General features: G+C 39.3%; 1 protein-coding gene across 1 annotated transcript in view; it reads left to right on the top strand.

Annotated features, from left to right (window-relative positions):
- The window catches only part of LOC134753720 (uncharacterized), a 190,881-nt gene that overhangs the window by 118,144 nt on the left and 59,548 nt on the right, over window positions 1-13,189 (top strand). Inside the window, exons 52-57 of the mRNA XM_063689659.1 lie at window positions 454-635; window positions 4,714-4,860; window positions 7,873-8,080; window positions 8,359-8,561; window positions 9,160-9,236; window positions 9,737-9,903. Of these exons, the coding sequence (XP_063545729.1) occupies window positions 454-635; window positions 4,714-4,860; window positions 7,873-8,080; window positions 8,359-8,561; window positions 9,160-9,236; window positions 9,737-9,903 (984 nt within the window). The remainder of the gene's footprint in view (window positions 1-453; window positions 636-4,713; window positions 4,861-7,872; window positions 8,081-8,358; window positions 8,562-9,159; window positions 9,237-9,736; window positions 9,904-13,189) is intronic.

The following is a 13,189-nucleotide window of genomic DNA, read 5'->3' on the forward strand; positions in this document are numbered from 1 at the left end:
AAAGACAGCGGCTAGCGCCTGTTTTATTTTCACGTTCACTTCTCCGGTATACTGTGTGGCCCAAAAATACGTTGACAACATTTTTTGGAATAATTTTCTTACTTACACGTCCTTTACAAAAAATTTAAGCTATAATCATATAACTGAAATAAATAAAAAAACTTCAAAATATTGTCCTTTGGCTTTGATACACAAACGCAAAGCTTTGGTTAAGTTATCAACAATATGCACATAAAAAGATACGTTTAACTCGCGCACCGAGTACGTACTTTCAATTATCTCACGTAACTATAAACTCAAAGGACTTTTGACCAGAATCAAGAAGCTAAGACCATTTTGTCTACGACTATTACGTGTCTATCTATAAAATGAAAACAGTTCTAAAAAATTGTCAACATCCTTATTAGATGAACATACCAGGGCAGGGTTCATGGAGTATTTTCCCGTGCACAGGCAAGTGTGCGCGACGAGCCCCCAGCGGAAGCGCGCGCGGGCCTCGTCAGCGCCGAGCAGCTTTCCAGCGCGCTGCGCGTGGACTCGTACTTCTCGCCGCGCTCCGTGGCGCGTGTGCGCGCCGCGCTGCGCTGCACAGAGCTCGAGCTGCATGCGCACAACTCCCTCCCCAGTCTATACAGGTACAGGTGTAACCTCAAATTTTAAATAAACATAGCTCGCTTAAGCAGCTTTATATTATATATATATCGGCACTACTTTGAAAAAAACTCGTATCTTGTGCTATGGGCTGTGTAGAGAGTTACTACCTTTCAATTTTCAAGTGAATGTATATTTGACTGTAAAAGCAGTAATTCAAGCAGATACCTAATATGAAAAAAAAGATAAATACTGACTTATCTCTTTTATAAAGAAACTAATGGAATATTTGTTAGCACTAAAACAGACTTCAACGTGAAATAAAAAAAAACACTGAACTGAATTCAAAGTTTTCATTATTTTTATTACACATCTCTATTTCGCATTTTAGCTACTCAAAAGTTATCTGGGTGGGATCGCTCTTTAGGTTACTGTTGTTGTAGGTTAGTGTTGTTACTGTTGTTGTTCTTACTAACATAGGTATAAGCTATAACTAACAAATTTATGGACCATAATTATGTTGTCTCTCAAATAAAGAAATTTAATAATTTAATTTAGCGATAAGACCGCTTGTTATTTAGCTCTACTTTTAATTACTTTTAATATGTTGTATTCTACATTGTATCGATATAGTCCTGTCCCTGTCCCTGATGACAATTCAAACTGCCACGAGAATTTCGGCCTCTGAATTAATTACTTATGCAATAATAACAAGGTTTGCATAGATGGCGCCAGCAAAGGTTTTCCCTGTCTCTAGTTTTGTTCTATGAGATTTTGCATCAAGTCATAAAAATCCAAGAAGTATACAAAATTCTAGAGATTGACAGGAAAACCTATGCTGGCGCCATTTGACCGGCCAACCCCATTTCACAGATCACAAATTTGTTCTACTCGTATAGTATAACTTTTCTCAAATGATTTTTAGCCCTCAGACCCTAATCCGTTAAACAAAAGCCTTTGTTTATTTTATGGAGAGACGCCGTCACGCCGTAGTCGCTTGCTCGCGTGCTCGCGTGCCGAGCGCGCAGAGTTTTGCGTAATACCTATTATCTATTGACTGAATATACAGGGTGACATTAAATTGGTGATACAAAATCAATGTTTTACATACATCTTCCCTAAACTAAGCCCCTCAATTAAGTCTGATGCTTTAAAAATAATCAAAAGTAATTTGTTTAATTTTTTTATTTTATCCCGTTTTTTTAGGCTTCACATGGTTATCCTAACATAATGATAAACAAAGAAAAGGTTAAATGATTTCAAATGAACATTTTCCTCTTTGGTTATCAATCACCTGCCACAGTTTATGATGTAAACGTGTTTTGATTAGTACTTGTCACTTGTCAAAGAAAATAAGATTTCATGCAAGATTTCGGTTTTACAATAAAATTTAAGATAAAATTATTCTCGAGAAACGTGTTGACGATTTTGCTACAAGAAGTGCCGGAGCAAAATTTGGAGAATCCTCATTTCCGGCAAGATGGTGCACCAGCGCAGTTTGCTCTAAGTGTGCGAAATCATTTGGAGCAAGAGTTCCCTGACAGATGGATTGGACGAAACGGCCGTACGAGTCGCAAAGCCGTCTCGAAGTCCCAATCTTCGCATGGCCGACTCCACGTCCTTTGCGGGGCGAAATTAAAAGGAGAGTGTACGCACGGGAATCAAATACCGTCTATGAACTTCGCCAAAAGATAATTGAGGTGTTCAATTCTGTGAAAGCCAATGCAGACTCAAAATCAATCATATGAATTAGACTTCGTGTCCAGGAAGGCGGTGGGCATTTTGCACACATCTTAAAATACGTTTAGGTAAAGTAGGTGCACACTACTTTTATTGAAACGTTGGTATTTTAAGATTCTGTTACATTCGGTAGATTACGTACATTAATAAATAATTTAATTTAAATTGATTCGCTTATTATTACCATAAATGTATCAGGGCACATAAGACTAAACAGCTTAAGGCCAGTCCAGACGGGAACAGTTTTGTGCTAATCTGATTAAATTGTCTGATCAAATCAGGTGGTGTGGATGCAAACGCCAATTTGGCCCGCCGATTCCCCTTTTCTTCGATTGTAAGATTATGACCGATACAATGGAGATTTGTGACGCCAGTAGGCGCGTTTAGGGGCATTATTTTTTAATTTAGAGCACTTAAATGCCACCATAATTGTCCCGTCCGTCTGGACTGGGCTTTAGTTACACGAGTGTCACTAATGGTGATATCGATAATTATTAACTTACATTGAAAACATCGAGTGACAGGTATGACAGTTAGGTATTTAACGTGGGGTAACCACACTTCGGGACTTTAATTATTTGTTTTATTAGAAAATTAGCGATAATTAAATACAGCTAATTTTAACAACGGAGTTACTGTAGTATACTATTGGGCATTAACTGAGCCACAATCAAGTGTTTTGTATCACCAATTTAATGTCACCCTGTATACCCACACAAATTGTATCATGCAATGAAAATAATAGTATATTTTGCATGATACAGTTTGTGTAAGTAGTTTTTAACTATCAAGTAAATGTCAAACCCAATTTTTACAAGCTTTTATTTGTGTGATGCTAAACTAAACCACGCAAAAAGGCCACGGAAGATTTTGTTATTTCTTTTGCGGTACTAATTTAGGAAAAAAAATACCATTTGTTGTCGGACTATTTATTTATTTATGTCGCATTTATTTTGTAGTATTTTGACTTAAATTAACCCTTTATGAAAGCGTGGTCGTGCCAAATAGCATCTACTCAGCACGGCCACAACCTCTTAAGTCACATTTCCTAAATCGTATGAGCAAAATTTATTTTTATAGAAGTACAAAAAGTACTTTCTTTGTAGTATATTGACTATTAAATTAACCACTTATGTCATAAAATAAAGCCTGGTCGTGCCAGGAAGGTACTACCCAGGACGGCCACGGCCCCTATGTCACACAGTGCCCAAACCGTATGAGTACATTTTTTTTATAAGAGTACAAAAAGTACGCAAAAGAAATTATAAAATCTTCCGTGGTCGTGCTGTATAGTATCACACTTTTATTTAACTTGCTATGTACCTATGTATGTTTGTACGGGTCAAATCTTGCAAGTTAAACTTGACCCACTTTCCGGTTTCCGATGAAGCTGAAAATTTGCATGCATTCACCCCAGGCCAAAAGTATGGAAACAAGCTTGTATTTCAATAGAAAAGTGTGATCTTTTAAGCGATGGATTTTATACTACTCATTGACAATTTGGTAAAAATAACAATAGAACATTTTAAAAGTAAATTACTCTGGCTGTTGATAGTTGCCAATTCAACATTTTGTCATGTAATTAAAGGGTAGGTATAATTATGTAACTTTTTCCTACTTTATTTTTTTAGCTTTTTGACAATATTTTAGGATGTTTTGATATTGGGGAGGCGTCGTGGTTAGAATGCTAGCGATCACATGGCGCCTCCCGTCAACGGCAGGTGACGGAAACGCCGCAGGGGATGTTAGTGGGTATTCTCCTCCTCTCCCTCTGATTAGCACAGGGAGCCTTGGGAGGAGCGAGTCCCACATACCGCCCCCCCAATGGGCTTTCCCATGCCCGGGGGCGAGATGCGTAAATGCATTTACCCCTGCGTCAAAAAAAAAAAGGATGTTTTGATATTAAGCGTGTATTTTTAATCTTTTGGGTTTGCCTAATGTAAGTCTTAGTTTACAAATATATACAACAAGTATAAAAACATGAGATATTAAAGAAAACAACGTTGTTTCCATACTTTTGACCTGGGGTGTATGTAAGTCAGGTGACAATGCAATATGATGGTACAAACGATCTAATCTGATGTTGGAGGTAGGAGTTGGTCATAGGTACTCTGTGATAAAACAACGCAACCTAATTGTGTTTGGGGTTTTTAGAATTGCCTCGATGAGTATTAGTTGCCTGTGGAAAGAGAAGTACTTACAGTCAGCGATAAAAGCTTGTACCAAAAAAGTAATTTTTGCCAAAAACTTATTATCAATTTATCACTATTCGTCCCGCCATCCCTATTCACCCCGGTTGAAATTTTGTTGTTGATAACAACACGTTTTTGTCCAAGTCTACTTGATACTCGGCGGTGACGTAAATAAGATTGTCGGTTGCAGAAAAGCGCGTTCGCTGGAGGGCTACTACGTGTCGCGGCCGCTGATGCGCAGCCACCGCGTGCTGTGCGTGAGCGCAGCGGACACCGTGGCGCAGGCGTTGCTCGGCTCGCGCGCCGGCCGCCTACTGCTGCTCGACACCAAACTCTCGTGAGTACAGCGTGCAATTGTCGGTCGCTGGAAGGCACTATGTGTCTCGGCCGCTGTTGCGTAGCCACCACATGTGCGTGAGGACGGCGGACACCGTCGAGTACGCGCTGCTCGGTGCGACTACTCGATATCAAGGTCTCGTGAATACAATGATTAGGTCATTACAACATTTTATGATGTTATCGGGTATTATGGCTCTGCTTCATAATATATTTTGCCTTTGAGTAGCCCTCATCGATACATTGTTAAAACATTGGTACATCAAGAGAATCATTCAAAAGCACAGCAGCTATCAAATAAGAACATTAGCGTTTACGCGACAATGGGTGGGTGAATCAATATCGACATTTTTATACTCCAGCACTCTTATTTGTAGTTTATATGACTGCCAGTGAGATCGAAATCTACTTCATAAGAAGCGCGGCGCGCGGGCCCCCGGCGCAAGTGTTATAAGGATCCTGACAGCAGTGTTCTTAGGGATATTCATACAATATTATGCAACTGTTGTTTTTTTTTATTGTGACTTTTAGGCAAAGATCTACAAATCAATGTTAATTTGATTTTATTTCTAATTTTAGGTGTTTGCCGCTGTCTTAGAAAAAATATTGTGTGTAACGGTAGGTACATAATTAGGTCTTAAAATGCTCAGGCCCGAGCGTTCGTTCTTCGTTTCTTTTTTTAATTTTTTTTTACTTAGGAAACAAACAGTCACATACAGATAAGTTTAAACTTGCAGATATACAATAAGACCTATAGTTCCATTAATTATAACATACTGATATTGATAACAAGTAGAAACAGGGCTTGTTCGGCACTGCCTATAAATAGGAAGATACACAAAAGTAACAATTGGATACAAAACTAATAAAGTACCTAAGTATCAATCATGCTTACAAACATACATACAGTCCGTTAACTCTCAGAATGACATTCGTTTTTCGGGTAAAATCGGACGTAATCGCTTTATAGAAAATGACAGTCTCTTACTGATTTAGTTGCAATCAAACACCCAAAGAGTGCAGTCGTCTTTTCAGCCTTAAACTACATAAGAGTAGTTAATACCACCATAACAATTATATCTCAATTTTCCAATTGTATAATTTTACCATATGAATTGAAATATGTGACTGGTATTATCAACTCTATATAATTTCAAATTTATTTTCCAATTTCAAATTCTGATTCTATTTTATTTAGATTATGACAAAAAGTCAAATCGCAATATAGTCATCAACCGAATATTAAGCATAATGTCATTAAATTAGGCCTTATTTTACATTGAGACAATAGGTATCCTTAACTATTTGCGGTAAGTTTAAAACTTTTTGTGAGAATAAGAAAGCAGAACAGCAGTATCACCTTCGCGTGTTATCGCCGATACCAGATGTATCTTTCTAAAATCCGAAGGTCATTCTGAGAGTTAACGGACTGTACGTTACATAAGACTATAGAACAATGACATTTTTTTTAAACAAAGTGAGTAGTAATAATAATAATAATTGCCCGCAGGGCAGCTTGTGGCGAGCTGTTGGGGAGTGACGACCCCACAGACCCAAGTGCTTCAGAGAGTCGGTCAGGGTCTCCGTCTCCGGCGTGTCTTCGTCGGTCGGAGTGGATTCCAAGGGGACCCGCAGGACTCTCAGCTCTGGCTTGCCTTCATTGGCCGTCCAGAGGGGAGTCGTAAGAGCTATATGCTCCAGGGATGGAAGTGAAAGATGCATAAGACGCGAGTTGGCACAGTGGCTGGTAACAGCCACTGGGTAGAAAGCGGCGCACACCTCTCGACACCCCTGAGCCGCTCACACCGGTGTTGCTCCTGGTCGTCTTCACGACGGCAGTTTCAGGGGCCCATCTAGTCGGCGGCGAGTCACCACCTGCCTCGATAACGTGTACAGACATTGTTATGTCAGGTGTCCGGACCTCTCAGCAATAGCCCAATCTTTTGACCAGCCAAACTTCAATACCATAACCGGCACTCTTTTCCACTGTATTTATAATAGCCCCTACGCCTGTTGGGACCGATTTACGGGTATCTATTTGTACCCGTGAATGGGTTCTAGCAGGTGTATTACATAACAGCAAACTTCTCCAAAGGGCCTCTACGTGTTGGATCTGTATCCCCACGCACGCCTATCAAATGACCGGGATGTATATACCCGTGAGTTTATACGAGATACAAATAATAATAATATTGTTTATTTCAAGTTTTAAACTCATACAATAAAATAAAATAAGGTAACATAAAATTTAAAAATACAATACAATACAATGATGCGGAGTAGTATTACACTGCTATGGAAAAAGTAAGCTCCGCAGACCACTACTATATTTACATTATTTACCGAAAGACAATGAGAAGTTATCTAGATTTATGAAGTTAACATTATAATCATGACAGGCTCCTCTAAAAAAGTATTTTTGGCGAAATTAGATCTACAAAAATTGATATGGAATGTTTGGGGGTGGCGCGAGGGAATACAACGAGGCAATTTAAAGACAATTTTTTCAAGAAGAGTGGAAGAATCAGTAAGGCCATTTAAGAGTTTATACAGAAACATTTGGTCTATATAAACACGTCGTTTATCTAGTGGCCCTAGACTACGACGGTGTTTGCTATTCTCTGACATATTCAGACCGTGGCGGAAATTGAGCGACTTTAACAACTTTTTTTGAATTCTTTCAATTATTTTTATGTGAACTGTATATTGAGGGGTCCAGACGACGCTACCGAACTCTAAGATGCTGCGAACATAAGAGGAGTATAATACTTTTAGGGTGTTTGGATCTTTAAATGGTTGAGATAGTCTAAGTATCAGGCCCAGTTTTGTTTTGTAACTTTGGCCCTTGAATTTCAAGAACCCTTATTATGCACCTGTTGCACAAAATACTATTCTGATTGTGTAAATACACCTATGCTGGCAAAAATGATGAGCACTCTTATACTTCTACAACTTGGTCAGTGTTGTATGCATAGTCTTGTGTTGAAACATTCAAACGTATTGTATCAAACAGATGCGACGTCCTAGACTGCTCGACGGGCACGCTCGAGCAGCTGGTGGTGTCGACGCGCGTGCAAGCGAGCGCTTCCGTACCGAGCAACGTTTCTGTATCGCACGCTCGAGTTCGCGCGTGCTCGGAGTGCGTGCGCATGGCGCTGCACGTGCCGCGTCTCGGCACGCTGCGGGCGCTCGCCGAGGACTGGGAGCCAATTTTACGACAGGTATTTACTTTCAAACATATACATACCGTCAAATCAGGTAACTTTAGTCCACAACTTACAACTATGGTCCAAATTCAGGTTCCAGTAAAATATGAGTATTTTTTAAATTATGTTGTATGATCGGCGTGACGATCATATGGAAGGTGCGCTCGATGTAACCGCCGCGAATCATCCATCTTTTCCTTGTAACGTTTCGGACAACGCGGTCCGACCACTTACTTATCTATTTTAATTTCTTTAAGGTGTTTTATCCTAGTAAAACTAATTTGGAATTTCAGTGCAATGGAGACGTATCCACGGAAAATGAAGAGAATGATTTGGACAGTTGTATTGATTCCGAAGCGGACATGAGTGCAGTGTCAGAACTAGAGGGGCGTGTGTCGCTGTGGCTCTACAACAGTTGCTCAAGCGCGCTGCGCGTGGGCCAGGAGGGCTGCGAGGAGATCGCGCCGCTGGGGCCTGGCGCGAGGCTCGCCTACCGGTAACACACGTACTGTACTACAGCTGGACGGCGCGTGTCGCTGTGGCTCTAAAACAGCTGCTCCAATAGGACCCGTTAGTCCGGCGCTAGGCGTTATACCTATAAAACACGAACCTATACTGTTTAGGAATATATTGTTTCATGTAGCAACATTGTACGTAAAATTTACATTATTTTCATTCTCCCGTATTTCCTTTCCATTCAAATGTCATTCAGTCACTTCCGATTGAAATAACCTCACTTCTGAGAACTACTTCGACAATTACCGTAATGGCCGACAGAACGCGCCTCCGCGTTAAAAACATGTAAAGTCAAAGATAATAGCACAAACCTTAGCTGTGTCTGCCTTAAGGATCTATATTTCTTGTAACCGGAAGAGAAGAAAAGAGATCAAAAGAAGAAACAGCGGGCCCATACACCGCGTGATATTCCCAGGATACCCTATCTCACTTACATTACAAGGTACTGTCTCTTAAAACCCTTATTTTTTGAGCCCATTTAGTTTTTTCGTCATTCTGTTCCTAACATAAAAGAGTTGCAGAAAAAATAATTAAAACGTCTTGTAATTTGCTTCTGATCAAATTCTCCATCGTTTCAGGTGGCCATCTCCGAATGCACCGTTCAAAATTCGATTTGCTCTAGCGGGGCCGTCTACTGACTTGCAATGGTCCTCTAGTAAGTATTACGTATTGTATAAACTACAGCAGTATTTTTTACTTAAAAGATTCAAGATTGAGCCAAGGAAAAGCGTAATTAGCGAGGAACTGGTTTTCTAGAGAACTTCATTTTTTTAGGGTTCCGTACCCAAAGGGTAAAAACGGGACCCTATTACTAAGACTCCGCTGTCCGTCTGTCCGTCTGTCACCAGGCTGTATCTCGTGATCTGTGATAGCTAGACAGCTGAAATTTTCACAGATGATGTATTTCGGTTGCCGCTATAACAACAAATAAAATAGAGATTTAAGTAGGGCTCCCATACAACATACGTGGTTTTTGACCGAAGTTAAGCAACGTCGGGCGGGGTCAGTACTTGGTTGGGTGACCGTTTTTATAGATAATGGTACGGAACCCTTCGTGTGCGTGTGCGTTTTCTTTATAACAAACAAAATCTCATGATGACATTTTAGATTTAACAAATGCGTATGAATAACGCCGTCGTTATTCTTGTCGTGCAGGTATACCGTTTTGTTCGGGCGAGAGCCGCGTGCGGCTGCCGGACGCTGACGCGGCGGGCGGCGTGTACGTGCACGTGCGCGGCGACGTGGCGGGCGCACGCCGCACGCTGCACCTCTCCGGCCGCCTTGTGCTCGCCAACGCGCTGCGCCGGCCGCTGCATTACAAGGTTAGTCTCAGTGTTTGTTAAGCAGATCATACAGAGCCCTGAACAAATCCTTCTTATTGCGAATTCTTTCTTTCTTTTCTTGATGGACTTGAGGGCGGTGTTGCCCGTAGCCAATGTCACGTAAAAGGGTAGGAACAAAATAAATGCTCTTAGAGCACGACGCTGTTCGGTGGTTGTTGTAGTTGTCTCGTAAAACCGATAGCTGGATTTTACGAGAAGCACGTGGACTACCGGCCGTTGACTCCAAAATGGTGGTTAAACACGCTTTGAGATTAATTCTCCATTCACTGCACACTACCACATTAGATTATTGTATAATAAAGCTATCGATATTACACTTTAAACAATATTAATGAGCAAAAAAACAAAGGAATTAATCACGAGGCTACTATCAAGATGGCGTTCGAACCGGAAGTCTTATTGCGAATTAGTAAGTTTGGTGGTCACCTGGCCCCTATTCCACCACAATTGTCGACATCACTGTTACTGACGTCACAGGCCTCTATAGGCTACGGTAACCGCTTAACATCGGACGGGCGGTGTGCTTGTTTGCCACCAACATTTTAATATAAAAAAAAACTCCATTATATCGCCAATAAACAAGTTCTTATTTTGCGAAGCTAATGACAATTGTCACAAGAAACACGACAATTTTCAAGAAATTCCGACATAGAACTCATTTCCTGTCAAGAATTACCGAAAATTCTTTTAAATCTTGTGACAATATTGTGTCATGATCATCGTCATAAACTTACCTGTTTTTTGCCGATATAATAAAGTTTTTTTTTAATAATACAATGATGGTGGCAAACAGGAATACGGCCCGCCAGATGGTAAGCGTCAGTAACAGTGATGTCGACAATTGTCGCACCTGTCACCGTGGTGAAATAGGGGCTTGAGATGTTCTCAAGTATGTGTGTTTTTTATTCTTAATTATTATTTAATTAATTAACCGACTTAAATTTCATAGAAAGAGGAGGTTCTGTATTCGGTTTGGTGTCCACCGATTACTTCGAGACCCGTGGTCCGATTTGAATAATTCTTTTTTTGTTCAAAAGGAACTATGTCCAAGGTGGTCCCACATTAATGTGGTTTTGATCTGATGATGGGATACATGAGGAATTGAGGAAACTCCTCAGATATTTTCAGAAAGACACATGTATGGTGATTTGGGTGTTTTCTTAAGCAACTCGAGCATTTTCTCTCGAAAACCACCAATTTCATGAAGTGGACCTGATGATGATGATTGTTTTGATGATAATGATCAAAGAGTAAAGTAAGTATAATAAGGTAAAGAAAGAGAGCCCTCTTGAAGCATATTGTGGAAACTCATTTCAAAGCACCATCTCTGATTTGCTCCCGAAACTAACTATGTATGTGTGCGTGCACATCTACATATGCATCCGTACGTGTACTTTCGTCCTACATAATATTAGGTCTACTTGGGCGGTTTACAAGTCAATTGTTATTTTGATTTCTTGTAACTTATAAAATATTTTTGATTACAAGATATCAAACAAAAAAAATGACTTGTAAACCGTCCAAGTAGACCTAATATTATGTAGAAAAGGTTTTATAGAGTGGAATTAATTTAACAAAAACATAATAGTAAAGTAAGTATTTTTATTGCTTTCAATTTGGCATACGAAGATACTACCTAATAAGAGCAGGTGTAAGTAACGGGTGTCCCAAAAAGGACGCAAGGTTTCAATTTGCCGCCATTTTTGTATTTTAGTGCTGACAACCCTAAAAAAAACTACAGTACCGGCCAATAATATATCACCTCCATGTTTTTACGGTATAACTTTTTTTATATATTTGTGAGTGACTTCCACCTCACTGCTTTAGGTAGTATTCCTTTGTACGGGCGATGAGAAACATTTTCATAGAGGTTTTTATTTTTATTTTATTTTTATTTTTATTTTTTTTCATACATGGAAAACCAACAGCTATAAACATTTTTAAAGCTACAATAGAATTACAGAGCCAATTACAGGTTCTCACTTATAAAAATTAAATATACAAAAATCAAATATAACTAAAATTCAGTTCAACACACAAGTACCGACAGCACAAGCCAAGGTTAGTGTGTACTGCCAGCTGCAAAACCGCATAGACACATCAGGAATGGAATTCATTCATAAAGTAACCATGCACTTCAACCGCTGACTGCACAAAACTTTAAAGATTAAACAAAAAATAAATAAAAAAACAAAAAGCAAATACACCTATAAAGGACAACTTTAGTAAGCCGAGCCCGAACCTGCGCTAGAAGTATCACCCATATAAAATGCAATTAATTTCTTTCTTATTACAGATATGCTATCATTGAATATATCGAAGTCTAAATTAAGCAAAACTTTATTTAAAGTCTTGCCTGCCCTGCACAAAAAACTGTTTTTTCTATATTTAGTGGAAGCCTCGTTAGTACTAATGGGACGTAAGTGCCTTAACCTTCTCGATGGAACAGTGAAAGAGATTTTACTAAGTAAACTAGGACAATCAACATGGCTTTTAATAATGTTTATTAAATTTTATTAAATTTTTAATGTATTGTTAACTTCATTTTTTTACTAGATGTTTTTTAGTAATATGCTCAGTATCCTATTGTAATTCACAGTATTTCATTGCAATATTCATCATATATTTGTATAAAATGATTAGTAAATAAAATATGCAATCTACAAACAAACCTATACTGTTTACTCTATAGAACCTCATACAGTCGCCATCAGATATATCGGAGCGGCCGAAGTGCTCACAAATATCTGAACACGCCTCTATTGTCAAGGCGTTAGAGTGCGTGTTCAGATACTGTGACCACCTCGGCCGCTCCGATATATCTGATGGCGACTGTACAAAAACACTCAAAGGTGATATATTATTGGCCGGTACTCTATTTGACAGTTGAATGTTTAGGGTTTGTAAAAATGGCGGGTTATACTATACGAAAGATCAACGCGTTTTTATTATTGAACAATATTTCAAAAGTAATGAAAGTTTGGCGGGTACCGTTAGAAAATTCCTAGTCGTGTGATCTCTCGATTCGGTGATCAGAATTGGCCCCCTAGATCTTGCGATTTAACGCCTTTAGACTTCTTTTTAGGGTTATTTAAAGTCTATGCCAATAAGCCCACAACCACTCATGCTTTAAAAGAGGAAATTCGACGCTGCATCGGAGAAATTCAGCCGCATGTATGCAAAATGGTCATAGAAAATTTTGACAAAAGAGTGCGTACATATAACCCTATTTTATGTATTTCAAGATTTTATATACAAATGTATT

The sequence above is a fragment of the Cydia strobilella genome, chromosome Z, assembly GCF_947568885.1.
Source record: "Cydia strobilella chromosome Z, ilCydStro3.1, whole genome shotgun sequence".
Lineage (NCBI taxonomy): Eukaryota > Metazoa > Arthropoda > Insecta > Lepidoptera > Tortricidae > Cydia > Cydia strobilella.